The sequence below is a fragment of the Berghia stephanieae genome, chromosome 9 (assembly GCF_034508935.2).
Source record: "Berghia stephanieae isolate SIO BIC M18660-M18661 chromosome 9, UCSD_Bste_1.3, whole genome shotgun sequence".
NCBI classification, from domain to species: domain Eukaryota; kingdom Metazoa; phylum Mollusca; class Gastropoda; order Nudibranchia; family Aeolidiidae; genus Berghia; species Berghia stephanieae.
Genome location: NC_088368.1, coordinates 500,939 through 517,606, shown reverse-complemented (window position 1 = coordinate 517,606; position 16,668 = coordinate 500,939). Strand labels below are relative to the sequence as shown.

Sequence of the window (16,668 nt, the reverse complement as noted above, 5' to 3'; positions counted from 1 at the left end):
AGAATGGGAACACAAGGTGTCCGAATTGGGACAAGTGACTAGGTCCCATCAATCAAGTCCAAACACACAAAGTCTGATACATAATGGACTAGTATTTTACCTAAACTTTTCGCTTAATGATTTACAAGGAAAAAATATCAACAAACAACAAAAGAAGAAAATCTGTACAACATATTTGAATGTTTCCCTCTCAGCTAACGTTCCCTGCCAGGACCAGGATAAAAACGAACAATCTCAATCCAGAACAAAAACAGAGCAACATTGAAAGGGAAAACAGATATAGAGGGATAAAAGACAACAACAAAAGTGACCTCTATGCCCACCATCGGGAGGGGGGGGGGTCAATTGACCTCACCCTGAAGCTGGTCACCATCTAATGTCGGACTTCACAAAAGTGACCTCTGTGCGGCTATGTGGTCTAGTGGTATGACACTTGCTTTTGGATCAGAAGGTCCTGGGTTCGAGCCTCGCTCGGCGCATAGTTGAGTCGTTGGAAAAGGCTCTTTACTCACATTCTCTCGTCGTACTCAGGTGTAAAATGAGTACCTTGACGTTAACAGCATTGTCTCTGTTCGAAAAAAAAATATATTATCGCCTTACAGGCGGCATGTCCTAAATGTTAAATGTTGGACAGGGACCCCTTGTAAAGCGCTTTGAGCATGTTCAGTGGATATTGCGCTATATAAAAGCTCTATTATTTTTTAAATGCCCACCATGGGGAGGTCAAATGGCCTCACCCTGAAGTTGGTGTTTTCTTTCACTACAATAGATCGTGTCGTAGCCCACATGTCTGGTCGGACATTACAAACGTGACATTTTGTCACAGACACATCCAAATATAAAGAACAAATACCGTACATTTTGTGTGGTTGAGTGGTATGACACTAGCCTTTGGACCGGCAGATCGTTGTTTCGAGTCCCGCCCTCACCTCTCACCGTATTCCGGATGTAAAATGAGTACTTGGTCATTAACAATACAACGTTGTCTCGGTCGAAAAAAAAAGTGCAATCGCCATACAGGCCATAAGATTCCCACAATGAGGATAATATTTAAATGCCTGCAAAGATACCCAGCATGAGACATGGACTGTATAAAATGGAGATTTGGTTTATTTTTTAACCTGCTGGGAGCATAGAAGACGTTTTTGTTTTGGGTAATGAATGTGGCGAAAAGGTGTCAATATATAAGACATGCTATCAGCAGCGTGGCATGCTTACAGTATAAAGTGGTGCCAGACGAAAATGGCTTACACATGCTATATTTGTAAATATAAAAGAAAGGGGGAAAAAAGAAAATACTTACATACTTGTAAATTAAATCACAGAGTACGGGCAGCCAGACGAAATTCCAGACCTACATTTGACCTCCTGGGCAAGTTTGATGTTAACTGTTTTAAAATCCCCGTTAAAAGACGCGTTCACGAGCCTGATTCTCTTGTCCAACCTCAAATGGGCTCTTTCGTGACTTCCCCTTCCAGTCAGCGTCTACTCTGTCGTGTTATGATGAAAGAACATCAACGCCTCAGGGATAGTTTTGAGCTATGGTCGGAAATGAGTTCGAAATTTAAGGATTTGTTTTAAGTTTCAATCTCAAAATGTGGTATTTCTGATAGTGTTACATTACACATGGCTAGGTAATATAATATAATGAATTTATATAGCGCCTATTTCCAATTTAGAATTGCCCACTGGCGCTTTACATCAACACATCATGTATGATATACAAATATAGAACTGGCATGTTGAAAAAACACATAAATTCGTTGATAACATAATACATTATAATAAAATACATACTAAGTGTCCAAATTATATGCCCTACAGAAAAGCTCAGTTTTTAACCGTTTTCTAAAGATAAGTGGACTTTCACTATTTTTAGTTTCAATACTGATGGAGTTCCACAATCGGGGGGGGGGGGGGGGGGGTCATGGTGGTCAAAGGATTTCTCATGAAAAACTATCGATTTTGGGGGTTCTCTTAGGATGTTTAAATTAGACGATCTTAAATTTCGACTGGGTTCATAAAGGTGGGTAAGTTCCTGAAGGTAAACAGGAGCAGAATTGTTTAAGCAATTGAAAACATAGGTGAGTATGACGGCAGTACTGTCGACAGCTTTGGATGAACAGAGCAGAAAGATACATTTTGGTTGACTGGAAAGATGAGAAAGTCTTTAATGCAACATGCATTCCCCTGGATACTGAAAAGTTCCCGCTTGGAGGGATGGAACATGGGTCTTTCAATGAGCTGGCCAGTTGTATTGTCTTGATTAACGACTGGGGAGGGATGGAACATGGGTCTTTCAATGAGCTGGCCAGTTGTATTGTCTTGATTAACGACTGGGGAGGGATGGAACATGGGTCTTTCAATGAGCTGGCCAGTTGTATTGTCTTGCTTAACGACTGGGGAGGGATGAAACATGGATCTTTCAATGAGCTGGCCAGTTGTATTGTCTTGCTTAACGACTGGGGGGATGGAACATGGATCTTCAATGAGCTGGCATTGTAGTCTTGCTTACGACTGGAGGGATGGAACTGATCTTTCAATGAGCTGGCCATTGTATTGTCTTGCTTAACGACTGGGGAGGGATGGAACATGGATCTTTCAATGAGCTAGCCAGTTGTATTGTCTTGCTTAACGACTGGGGAGGGATGGAACATGGATCTTTCAATGAGCTGGCCAGTTGTATTGTCTTGCTTAACGACTGGGGAGGGATGGAACATGGATCTTTCAATGAGCTGGCCAGTTGTATTGTCTTGCTGAACGACTGGGGAGGGATGGAACATGGATCTTTCAATGAGCTGGCCAGTTGTATTGTCTTGCTTAACGACTGGGGAGGGATGGAACATGGATCTTTCAATGAGCTGGCCATTTGTATTGTCTTGCTTAACGACTGGGGAGGGATGGAACATGGATCTTTCAATGAGCTGGCCAATTGTATTGTCTTGATTAACGACTGGGGAGGGATGGAGCATGGATCTTTCAATGAGCTGGCCAGTTGTATTGTCTTGCTTAACGACTGGGGAGGGATGGAACATGGATCGTTCAATGAGCTGGCCAGTTGTATTGTCTTGCTTAACGACTGGGGAGGGATGGAACATGGATCTTTCAATGAGCTGGCCAGTTGTATTGTCTTGATTAACGACTGGGGAGGGATAGAACATGGATCTTTCAATGAGCTGGCCACTTGTATTGTCTTGCTTAACGACCCCAGTCGGCAATGCAGTTGTTGAACGAATCTTTTTTTCCTTATTTTTCTTTTTTTTCTGTTGTTTTTGGTTACAGCAGTTAAAACAACTCCAAGAAATAGGATGAAAACACAACTACTTGATTGCGGCCATCGTGATGATTGTTCAAGTCTTGTCCTCAATGGGAAGTGTTGTCACACATTCACCGCAACACTAAGTGCAGCCCACAACACGCTGACAATCTATAAATTAAGCTCACAGGATACAACATCAACACTAACTCAAGGGGGTGGACATGGCCAATCTCAGTGCGTCCCCGACGAAGGTAGAGACGAGGTACAGACGTCATCAATGCTTCTATCTGATTAAATTCTGCGCTGTGAAACAGTCTACCCTGCCAACTTGTATATTATACGGTGTTTAAATATTCTAGTTACTAGTTTCATCATAGTTCTAGTTGTTTCCATGCTCAAGGTGGATAGATCACACACGAAATCACTTTTGTTTCAGTTGGGGTGTTTATTTTTTATAGTTTCAGTTAGTTGTTTCTATGATCATGGGACAGCGTGGCTCAGCGGTACGGGTCTTTGCTTCGTACCCGAAAGGTACCGAGTTCGATCACCCGCCGCTTCACTGTGCGGCCTTGAGCAAGTCACCTCGCCCTAGCTCAATTTGCGGCGCCGCACTGCGGCTGACGCTTGGTTATTCAAGTCTTCCCTTGGAATAGGCCATAGAGACAAATTTCCCCTATAAAAGGAATTTTATTTATTTATTTATTAATATGGATTATAAAGAAGATATTTTTTGACTCATGACACACGATTCAAGTCTTTGAGCACAAACCGCTGAGCGACTGGGTCTAAATCTCTTAGCCTAACAGCAATATAAACCTATATTATAAATATATTCAGTACTGGTACTCATATACGCAGATGGAACGAAATTGACGTAACTCAGCTCTTTGTTATTGTTTTTAACAAGTCATTTTTATGAGCAGTTCTCACTAAATTATGTCAAGCAGACTATAATAAACGTTCAAAGTTACACACAGTTTTATTTTTTGGTACGTTAAATCCGGCTGATGGATGTTCAGTTTTTTAAATTGTTTTTTTTTTTCTTTCAAAATGCATAGTATCAGCTGATTTCCATTTGGCTCCCTGATTCGAACCGTTTTGTCTCAATTTGGTCTCGAGTGCTTGGTGGTTTGGCTACTTCCTACCTTTATTTTTTTCTGGCAACCCTGCCTGTCTTGTCTACTTTCGTTCTTAGTTCTGCTCACCGGTCTAGGATAACAAACGCCAACGCCCAATTTCTATCGGCAAAAATGCTTTCTGACTGTATTCTTATTGTTTGCATTTCAATATGCACAGCTTTTCTAGGCGAAGGTGAGTCCTATACAAAGCGAATATAAATGTCTGTAGACATTCCTTGCTATGCTGACGGAAAGACGTGATTAGGTAGCCTACCAATACCAACCACCAGTTATCGATAACTATTCTTTTGTCACGAATAGAATTTGCGCTGTGATTATCCCCAGACACCTGTCTGGGGATAATAAAAATTTGTTATCCCCAGACACCTGTCTGGGGATAACGAATTTTTATTATCCCCAGACGCATATTTGAAACTCCGCTCTTTTAAACAATAATCCACATTCCAGAATATGGAATGTTTCCAGATACACATAGAAATAAGGAAAGTTAATAAAATATCTATAAAAACATAAAATTAACCAACATTGAAATCAGTTGTTACTACATATACACAATATGCGTCGACTTCGAAGTGGGTGTCATGGCCGAATGGTTTAGTCGTCTGCCCTGGAAGTTTGACCATAATCGACGTTGTGGGTTCAAATCCTGGTAACGTCACTTTTTTTTTTTTTTAAATTCCGTCTTCTTTTTACAGAACGTTGAAAGGGATAAATGTCCCATCCATCCTCCCCCCACCTCTTTTTTTTTATTATTAAACTCTCTCTCTCTCTCTCTCTCTCTCTCTCTCTCCCCTCTCTCTCCTCTCTCTCTCTCTCTTCTCTCTCTCTCTCTCTCTTGTTTTTTTTCTAGTTTCTAGCAAATAAATTCGTCCCCACTCCGATCTCAAATAGTGTCTAAAAAGAATAAATAATTAAAAAGCAAACAAACAGAAATATTCAGAGAGCGACCAAATGGTCAGATAGAGGAGAAAAAAAAAACAATAAGTGTTTTAAACATAAAAACAATAATTGTTTTAAAAATAAAAACAATTTAAGAAATTCATGCTCAGAAACGGAACATTTACATAAAGGTTTAGCAAACAAAAAACTCTAAGGTTTAGGTCAAAATATAAAAAAGAAAAAAGAAAAAGAGAGATTTCCCTCGGAGCAGGGAATAGTGTTAACAATAATAATAATAATAATAATAATAATAATAATAATAATAATAATAATAATAATAATAATAATAATAATAATAATAATAATTATTATTATAATAACATAATAATAATAATAATAATAATAATAATAATAATAATAATAATAATAATAATAATAATAATAATAGTAATAGTATGATAATAAGAGTATTAATAATAAAAATAATACTATTATTGATAATAATATAATAATGATTATGATGGTAACAGTAATAATAATAACAAATATTACAATTATCATCATTATTATTATTATTATTATTATTATTATTATTATTATTATTATTATTATTATTATTATTATTATTATTATTATTATTATCATTGACCAAAACAAAAAAAAAACAATAATAGATCGAGAGCAAATTAAATAATGAAATAATATTATCGGAGAAATAAAAAATTCAACTGATTAAAAAAAAACTCTTGCTCGGAACTCGGAACAAAAGTGAAAACAATGAAAATCAATTGGGAAGAAAGAAAGAATAGTAAAAAAAAAAAAAAAATGAGTGGGGGGGGGGGGGGGCGGTCGCGACTGGGTCGAATCTGTGCAGCTAAAAGGGGAAAAATGAAAGGTGGCCTTACCCACTGAGCTGCCTATCCACACCGCTATCGGAATATTTTAAATTCATATATGAGCTAAACATATTTCCACCATTTTTGATTCCTTGTTTTGGTAGTTATTTTCATCTCTGATTCGAATAAAAATATGTTGTTGGATCTAGTTTTGTGGACGTGTGATACTAAATTGTATTGTCTTGTGCGAAGCAGACAGGAAATAACAGGTGTGGGTTTTGGGCTTTGGGGCGAACAACACCATGGCCTAGGAATTCGTCCGCGACATAAAAATTATTCCCGGTCGTCCCCAAAATTGTGGCCAGAATGAGCAAATTATAGAAACAAGAGATGATCAATAAAGTTAACAGGTAGGTTGGTAATGAAAATTTAAATGGTTGGTGGACTATGAACAGATTTGATGATTAACAACTTTCTTCCTGGTTGAAAATAAAAAGTCGAATTGCCAGTTTGACGTTTTCAGATCAAAGTAACAAAAGAAATTTCACTGATCCATTTGCTTTAAAATATTTTTTAAAAAAGAGCTGGATTTGACATTTGATCACTATTTACTTTCATCTTGTGTTAAATATCACTTGATATATTAACTGTTTTGGGACACAACCACTAGTATTTTTTCCAGAATATTTGGTATTTTTCACGCCTAGTTTGGCATTTTGCATAAAATCTTTCTGCCCACTTGCTACATGCGTCTGGGGATAGTATCCTCAGACAGTTGTCTGGGGATAACAAAAATTGGTTATCCCCAGACACCTGTCTGGGGATAACGAATTTTTATTATCCCCAGACAGGCGTCTGGGAATAATGACAGAAGTGATTATTTCTCCGAATGCTCGGGAAAATAGACTTGATCTATAGAGGTGCGCCGTGGTACCAACGGTTAACTCCTTGGAAGTTCCCAATCATTCATTTAGATAGAAAAAGAAAAAAAAATAACGCCTACCGTCAACGTCAACAATACAAAGGGAGTGACTATTCTAATCCTGGATGATAGGTACTTTGGTAAAAAAATCAAATTGGATTGAGCTCAATGAAACCTATATCAGTATAAAGTGCTTTTCAACACGATTCGAATGGTACCAAAATTGTGAAAATTAGATAAGCGGACTCCCCAACAGAGATTGGGTACTGGGTCTGTGAGAGTTACTGTTAGGACTACTAACGAAAGAGTGAAAATGGAAAGGCTTCGTATGGGAACAAAACAGACAATGGACGTTTCGGGTACAAACCCTTCGTCAGCACAACAATACACAAATAAACGTGGAAAACAAATAAAATATAATGAAAAAATAACTTGTATCGTCTGTACTCAATGGTGGTTGCAGTATGAATGAAATGTTAATAACTTGTATCGTCTGTACTCAATGGTGGTTGCAGTATGAATGAAATGTTAATAACTTGTATCGTCTGTACTCAATGGTGGTTGCAGTATGAATGAAATGTTAATAACTTGTATCGTCTGTACTCAATGGTGGTTGCAGTATGAATGAAATGTTAATAACTTGTATCGTCTGTACTCAATGGTGGTTGCAGTATGAATGAAATGTTAATAACTTGTATCGTCTGTACTCAATGGTGGTTGCAGTATGAATGAAATGTTAATAACTTGTATCGTCTGTACTCAATGGTGGTTGCAGTATGAATGAAATGTTAATAACCCTGTATCGTCTGTACTCAATGGTGGTTGCAGTATGAATGAAATGTTAATAACTTGTATCGTCTGTACTCAATGGTGGTTGCAGTATGAATGAAATGTTAATAACTTGTATCGTCTGTACTCAATGGTGGTTGCAGTATGAATGAAATGTTAATAACTTGTATCGTCTGTACTCAATGGTGGTTGCAGTATGAATGAAATGTTAATAACTTGTATCGTCTGTACTCAATGGTGGTTGCAGTATGAATGAAATGTTAATAACTTGTATCGTCTGTATTTGTTTTCCACGTTTATTTGTGTATTGTTGTGCTGACGAAGGGTTTGTACCCGAAACGTCCATTGTCTGTTTTGTTCCCATACGAAGCCTTTCCATTTTCACTCTTTCGTTAGTATTTTACGATCACCGGCTTCAGGCAGCCCTTACCGTTTTCTACTGTTAGGACTAGCGTCCTACCTATCAAAAGATTAGCAAGCAATTGCTATTAATATTACTATTGTCATTTCCACGCTATAGAAACCGGGATAAACTTCGGCTCCATGTGCCTAATGGCTCTGAAGGACTACTTTATTTTTTCATATGAAATGACTGACGGAGGAGAAGTGTCAATCACAATCCACCTGACTGATATATAATTGGCATTGTCGTGTTCTCTTTCATCACAGGGTTGACATGGCTCATGGTCTACAGAACAGACAAGTATAAGAAACTCAAGGCAGAGGTGGAGAAACAGAGTAAAAAATGTATGGAACATTTTGTTATTATTGATAGAATAATGATAATCTGGGTTGGGTCCATGACCTCCTATAGTGGGCAGGGAGGTGGCTTATTGTGTCTTGTATACCCCTATATTTGTTTTCCAATTGCTTTTTGTCTTTGTCTTGGAATGAGATTACTTGGTTTTGTCCTTGGCTGAGAGGTAGGGAATCAAGTCAAATGTAGTTTTGGGAGGATATATATATATATATATATATATATATATATATATATATATATATATTATATATATATATATATATATATATATATATATATATATATATATATATATATATATATATATATATATATATATAAAACAATAATTCAGTGCATAACAGAGAGATGATATACAAAATATCCTCCCAAAACTACATTTGACTGATTCCCTCCGAGCCAAGGACTCCGACAAGGGCCAGGACAAAACCAAGTAATCTCATTCCAAGACAAAGACAAAAAGCAATTGGAAAACAAATAGAGGTTATATATATTTGCGGCTATGTGGTCTTGTGGTATGACACTCTCTTTTGGATCGGAAGGTCCTGGGTTCGAGCCTCGCTCGGCGCATAGTTGAGTCCTTGTAGAAGGCTCTTTACTCACATTCTCTCACCGTACTCAGGTGTAAAATGAGTACCTGGCCTTTAACAGCGTTGTCTCTGTCGAAAAAAACCCCCAGTAATATCGCCTAACAGGCGTCATGTCCTGTCCTACATTTTAAATGTTGCTGTTGCCCAGGGACCCCTAGTAAAGCGCTTTGAGCATGTTTAGTGGATATTGCGCTATATAAAAGCTCAATTATTATTATTTAATGGTTTGTAAACTTTTGAGTGTATTCCTCTTGGTGGGAACTTGTGCTTCTGCCAGGATGAGACTTTTAGGGATCTTAGACTAAGTACACTGATAGTGTGCTCTTGGAATTTACATCTATTTCTTATTTAAACCCTTTCCCTTTGCCTTACTTTTTCTCATGTGCTTTCAGTGGTAAATCTATAATTTTTTTCACTCCCATTTTATTCCTTTTTACTGGCGCTGAAATGACCTAAAGTGTTGCTTGCAATCGCTGTAAAAAACAAAACATAATGGTAATGATGATGATGATTATGATTTTTATTATTATTGATGCTGTTGCTGTTATATTGTTATTATTAATTATTATGACTTCAAGCAATATAATATCCCCATTGTGATGTAGAATATAGAACAGTCGTGTAACTAATACAAAGTATCCCATTGACAATCTGACAAGTACAGCAATCATTCAAGGCATGACTTGTTTGGATTCCTTCAACACTTGACTTTTTATCATCAAAATCAACAGGTCATCCTTTTCTCTTTTTCTATTTTTTTCTTGCGTTGTCAACAGAAATGTGTTAAAGCAGGCTGATTTATTTGGGGGGATGATTTTTTTTTTTTTCCTTTATTATTTTTTTTTCTGCATCATCTGGCAGTGTTTGTTGATAAACACCTCTTGAGGTGATCACCCTACACCAGTGCCTGCTCCCTCATTTGTCCCTTTGATATTTTTAAAGCCTTTGACTATTATTTTGTTTTCAGTGGAGAAAGTACGAGATACAGAACCGACGGATAAAAGTCAAAAGAAAAAACTTGGTAAGTCTGATATGTGGGATGTGTGATATGTGATGGCATCTTATTTTCTAGTCTAAATATATGCTGTTCACCAATATAGATCATCCCTCCTCACTCTTTTATGGCCCATAATCCTTAGAATTTGCCTGTGTACATCCTGCTTCTAAAATAGTTTTGCCACCTTGTGACTCTATATGTAACCTATCCATTATTTGTCCGAAGGACTGGTTATACACACTTCCAAACCAGAAAAGTAGAAGGTATGACGTCACAACTTTCCTTCCCTATTGGATGAATGACAGTAGTCGACCATTTCTGGCCTTTCTTTATGTCCTTGGTCAAGGCACTTGACATGCATCACCTTACTTATTCCAGGTATAGATGAGTTCCTGACTATAAACCCTAACCGATAATGCACAAGTGCTTGTGGAATTTGCTTACTTTATCCGTGAGGTTCACAGGCAGTGTCTGTGGGAATAAACTGAAACCCTATCTTTTGGACATTTTTATCCTAGACGTTTTCTGCTTGACAGTTCATTGCTTCATTTTTTATCACTTTTTATTCTATTTTTTAAAACATGAATATTTGGTGTGTACGACTGCCTTTTGTATGATTATTGTTGTTGTTGTTGAAAAGGCTGTCTATCACCAGTGTGGAATGGATTGATGGAAATGAATGGAAGCATGAGAGATAAAACATATAGAGCATTTGGAATGCAGGGAAAATGTGCTATATAAAGGGTTAATTTTTAGAGTCCTAAATGCATTGTGTTCAATGGTCTTGGCTTTATCTCAAATGTTTGAATTAGGGAAAAATTTAATCTTTTTCCTTCCAAATTTGTTGTCATCATCAGAGCGACAAGAGGAGAGACTGAAGACAAACAGCAGAGATTTGTCACTGGTGAGTCCAGTCTTGGGATTTGTCTTACCTCATTCTGCTTTGACTTTGATGGGAGTTATCTGTAATATAATATAATATTTATTATATAAACAATCAAGGGTTAAATACAGTGCAACACGCTTTTGTTGGTCAGACATGCATTTGACAAATTCACAGGTTCAACAAACAATGACAGAATCCCCAAATTATGTCCTTCATTCTCACAGTAAATTTTTCACGGCATCCACGATTCGGGCCATCAAGCTGGCCACAGAGAGTGATAGAGCAGAGCTGGTTGTGCCGTCGCTTTCGTGAACTTATAGCCTGAAACTGACCCCAAAAAATCAAGTCATAAATCAAGACGACAATCATGATAAAAAGGTTGTATTTAATAACTCAACCAATGGAATATTGAAAAGGTTGATAGCTGTGAGTTGTATTCAATAACTCATCAATGGAATATTGAAAAGGTTGATAGCTGTGAGTTGTATTCAATAACTCAACCAATGGAATATTGAAAAGGTTGATAGCTGTGAGTTGTATTCAATAACTCAACCAATGGAATATTGAAAAGGTTGATAGCTGTGAGTTGTATTCAATAACTCAACCAATGGAATCATTTATTTACTTGAGGACAACTAACTACAATTCGCTTTTTGTTTTTAAAAAAAATTGTACTGTGACATAGTTTTTTGGTTCGTCTCAGGCATCTGACCGAAAACAATCAGACACACATTTTGTGAGTAATTATTACAAAGTGTTGACCTAATTGAGGAATTGCATTTTGACACATGAATAATGCCATGCTTATTTATCAATTGCCTGTGCCAATACTGGACATCCGTGGACTCAGACCAAACGTGTGTAGACAAGTGCATTCCATCTTTATTGCTTCCCATACATCCTACCATGTTATCCTGCGTTTGAGTAAATCAGCAGTGAATATTTTTCACTATTTTACCAACAATAATGCATGATTCTCCGAGACCAGGATGTGCAAACAATGGGATCAAATTGATGCTGTGTGTTTATCCAAAATACTTCCAACATCCGCCGCTGGATAAAATGTATCGACGCACAAAAATATGTCTATCCTTTAAATTGTTTAGTCTGATTGATAGAATTTCGTAATAACTTCTCATAAAATGGCCTGCTAAAAACAATAACAAGGAGCTGGGTGATGCCACTTTTGATCCTTCTATACATGTACAGTAGGTAATATCATGTACAGTAGGCTGTATCACAGTTTGTTTCTCTTGTCTTACAGTCGTGTTCACAAACTTTTCCAGCTGTCCTGTGTAGTTCATCGAATGCGTGTTGGAGATCAATTGGCCTTTAGCGTGTTGCACTGTCGACCAATTGGCTTTTAATTAAACACCCTGTAGATTCGATTTAAAAAAAGGATTTTTAGTTGTTTTTGTGGAGATATGAATTTGGGTTCGGGGCAAGAGTTCAAGATTGTAAATTTAGTCCTTTTCTATTTTGACAATTGTCTTTCTATTTCTATCCATGGGAAAATGGAAGTCAATAAAGAATGAATATTTTAACATCCAGCAACTTTGTTCAGGGCCTGGAATTGTGATTATCTGGTCTTGTGCTATGGCCCTCGCTTTCGAATTGGAAGGTTCTGGATTTGAGCCTCACTTGGTGCATAGTTGAGTCCTTGGAAAAAGGTTCTTTACTCATATTCTCTCACTGTACTCGGATGTAAAATGAGTACCTGGTCGTTAACAGTGTTGTCTCTGACGATAATTGTAATACCACCTAACATGCGTCATGGTGGTCAGAGACACTTTGTAAAAGGCTTTGAGCAAGTTTAGTGGATATTGCGCTGTATAAAATCTCAAGTTTTTAGTTTTAAAATTATGATTTTAAAAATTGGATAAATGACAAGGGTGTGACGGCCATTCTGACAGTTTTTGTGTCGTCCCCCATGGTTGAGGATACCGTGTGTCTGTAAAAGTCTATTATTATTATTATGTTTTAATGTCCTTTCTTCTCATCAGCAATTGACTTCCTTGAATATTATTAATGATTGATAAAGAGAAGGAGAAGAAGAAAATAGTCGATCCATTTCAATCTTTTATTTTTTTATACTCCAGGTCAAGATGAAATCCATGTTTGCCATCGGTTTTGCCTTCACAGCCCTGCTCAGCATGTTCAACTCTATGTAAGTTGTACTGGAGACATTGGTTTATTACAAGCTTGTCAATTTCCAGTATATTTATGGAATTCAGTATTGTAATAAAGCCTCAGCATATTTTCCAAACAACTGATAAATAGAAGAAAAGTACATCATGTCTTTTGACTGGAGCTCAGCACTCGGAAAGGGGGCGCTCGTTTGTGTCTGCGTAAAAGTTCAGTAAATTTTTGCCTTCTGAATTGGCAACCCTGTTATTTGGCACTAGTTCGGGGGGGAGGGGGGGGGGGGGGTGAAGGTAGTCTTTCAGAGCCATAAGTATAAGGCCCAAGGGGATGGAGTTTATCTTAGTTTTTAGGTTTCAGACTTACATGGGCAGCGGCAATTTCTTGCTACCCTTTAGATAGGACTGCCAGATCTAACAGTCCCAGCTACCAAATCACTACTGGGCTGCACCAATTCTGGTCGCTTTGCTTGTGAAGGGAGTGCTCTATCCACTGAGCTATCAATACGGCATATTTCATTGGAAGATATGTTTTAAAAAGCATCTTGGGACTTTGAATTGTCCAAATTGAATTGTTGATGCCCCTGTAAAGCGCACTGATATGGAAGAGGGCTCAACTAATATATTATTATTATTATCATCATCAAGATCCCCAAAATCTGAAAAAGTTTGTGTAAGGAAAACATCCAGACAAAGCAGTTCAAACTTGACATGAAAGGAAAATATTCCAAATACTGTGTCTTTGTGTTGAGGTCCATTTGTCACATGACCAGAATCTCTGAGTTTTCACTCCTGGTCATTGAAGGCCGAATTATTTGGGGATTTCTTTCTCTCCGTCTGACACAGTAACTGTCATTTTTTGACACTAGGTATGACCCTTTCTTTCGGATCGGAAGATTCTGGGTTCAAGCCTCGTTCGGCGCATAGTTAAAGTCCTCGGAAAAGGTTCTTCTTTACTCACATTCTCTCACCGTACACAGGTGTAAAATGAGTATATGGCCATTAACAGTGGTTTCTGTCAGACAAAATTGTAAGATAGCCTAACAGATGTCATGTCTCGTTTTGCATGTTGTTGTTGGTCAGGAACCCTTTTTAAAGCGCTTTGAGCACGTTTAGTGGATATTGCGCTATGTAAAAGCCCAAGTTTGTTTTGTTCTTTATTTTTTATATACATATTTCCAAATGTGACCGTCATATGTATTACTAGACTGTCACAGGGTTTGTACTTGTATATTTTGTGTCCACTAGACTGTCATTGTGGTCTATATTGGCATCAATGTGAACCAAATGAATTTCCATTTCTTTGGACGATAGAGTTTTATTATTATTATTTGTGTCTGTGTGTTGCCAGATTTGATGGTCGTGTGGTTGCCAACCTCCCCTTCACCCCCATCTCATTCCTACAAGGCATTTCACACCGGAACCTTCCAGGAGAAGACTATACCCACTGTTCCTTCATCTTCCTCTATATTCTGTGTACCATGTCTATACGGCAGGTGAGATTGTACCACTCTGTGACTGGGTGGTATATGTGTGTTTTGTCTAACTCTGTGACACAACACACCTTGTTTAACACTGAGACACAACACACCTTGTCTAACTCTGTGACACAACACACCTTATCTAACTCTGTGACACAACACACCTTGTCTAACACTGTGACACAACACACCTTGTCTAGCTCTGTGACACAACACACCTTATCTAACTCTGTGACACAACACACCTTGTCTAACACTGAGACACAACACACCTTGTCTAACACTGTGACACAACACACCTTATCTAACTCTGTGACACAACACACCTTCTCTAACACTGTGACACAACACACCTTGTCTAACACTGTGACACAACACACCTTGTCTCTGTGACACAACACACCTTATCTAACTTTGTGACACAACACACCTTGTCTTAACACTGAGACACAACACACCTTGTCTAACACTGTGACATAACACATCTTGTCTAACAATAACACACCTATTCAGAGAATTTTGCAAGGGAAAGTATCTTAAAAAGAAACCAAATAATTCAAATGATAACAAAGCTGCCTTTTCAATTCAAACTTGTCTCCATCTCAAATTCCAACAATTCCACAGAACATCCAGAAGCTTTTGGGTCTGGCCCCATCGAGAGCTGCCAGTAAACAAGGCACCGGTTTCTTCACTCCCCCCGCCAACTTGACGAGATAATGCCTCACCCCCCCCCCCCCCCCCACCCTCCCCCAAACAAAAGACAAATGGATACAAGTAATAAAAGCCACCAGATGGTGGAATTCTCCATGATGGATGGATTGGATTGGTTTGATGTGTTTTTGTGTGTTGAAGGAGTCGTTATGGAAATGACCATTTGACTCTCTACGAGTTCCTTTCATGTCAATGGAGTGGGAGGTGATCTGTTTTGCCCAAGCCCTGGCTGGGATTTTTTTTTGTTGTGAGTGAGATTGTGTGTGTGTGTGACAGAGAGATTTTTGTGAGATATCTCTTGGAGTGATTTGGTATCTCGTATTTATTACAAACCATCATATTTATCATCACTGTATTGTTTTCACCAGATTTTCCATTCAAACTTTTGCACGTGGCCGGTAGGGCCAACTCTTTCACAGCAGGGTTCTGGTTTACTTTAGGCTGATCCAAAGACACCCATTTTTCCCGTGACACATACACTGTGTGTGTGTGTGTGACATGTATTTGTCATTGTAGAAGATTCTCACTCTTTTCATCATTGAATTCAGAGAAAACAGATGGAAATGAAATCCTTTTGGAGTTTTTCAAAATAATTTAATATCGAGGCTGGTCGTGTTGGATGTGTTGTGTGCTGAATGTTACAAAAATGACCTTTTAAATTAATAATGAGAGCAATTCCAGTATCATATAAAAGGTGATTTAGACAAACAGACCTTTGAATACCCTACTGTGTATTTCAATTTAATCATAATTAAACTTATTTTATTATTTCTGTATCCAGCATTGTTGTGAATCTGTCCACAGAAGAAGCATTTTTTGTTCCAAAGTTTTAGTTATGTAAATTAAATAAAATTCCCTTGTGCTAGTTTTGTATCGGTCTCTCTGGTAGATGTTTGTACAAAAATGAAAAAAAATCAATCACAAGTTAACCTCATGAAGGACTACGGTAATAATTTAATAAGTAGTTTTTGTTGTTGTTGGATCAGCTTGGAGTCAAATCCAACCCTCGTGTTTTAACAATGGAGGATGTCCATGCCATGCCCTCATGTTATTATTTCACCATTCATAAACAGTTTATTTATAATTTCCTATCTAATGACCAATGATGATTTTACTATGAAATTGTCCCCCTTCTAGTTTTATTGTATACAAAATACAACTGTGTTCAGTTGACCTTTCAGCCATTCATAATCTCACTAGCTCAACTGGCTGTCTTGTTTGTTTTGTTTAAAATCTCTACTCTGACCATTTATCACAGATAGGGTCACCGTCTGACCA

At 37.7% G+C, this 16,668-nt stretch overlaps 2 protein-coding genes across 2 annotated transcripts in view; one reads left to right on the top strand and one right to left on the bottom strand.

Moving 5' to 3' along the window:
• LOC144979431 (uncharacterized) overlaps nucleotides 1-16,668 on the bottom strand; it is a 198,183-nt gene that overhangs the window by 146,314 nt on the left and 35,201 nt on the right. The window lies entirely within an intron of this gene.
• On the top strand, nucleotides 4,431-15,423 carry LOC144979430 (calcium load-activated calcium channel-like). Its single transcript, XM_078926077.1, has 7 exons — nucleotides 4,431-4,570; nucleotides 8,494-8,571; nucleotides 10,142-10,195; nucleotides 11,029-11,075; nucleotides 13,157-13,224; nucleotides 14,550-14,694; nucleotides 15,304-15,423. Exons 1-7 carry the CDS (start codon nucleotides 4,510-4,512, stop codon nucleotides 15,394-15,396), a joined length of 546 nt encoding a protein of 181 aa, XP_078782203.1. The 5' UTR covers nucleotides 4,431-4,509; the 3' UTR covers nucleotides 15,397-15,423.

Coding starts and splice junctions, on each gene's coding strand:
- LOC144979430 (XM_078926077.1), top strand. CDS start 4,510: ATGCTTTCTGACTGTATTCTTATTGTTTGCATTTCAATATGCACAGCT. Junction 4,571..8,493: donor CACAGCTTTTCTAGGCGAAG/GTGAGTCCTATA, acceptor CTTTCATCACAG/GGTTGACATGGCTCATGGTC. Junction 11,076..13,156: donor ACAGCAGAGATTTGTCACTG/GTGAGTCCAGTC, acceptor TTTATACTCCAG/GTCAAGATGAAATCCATGTT.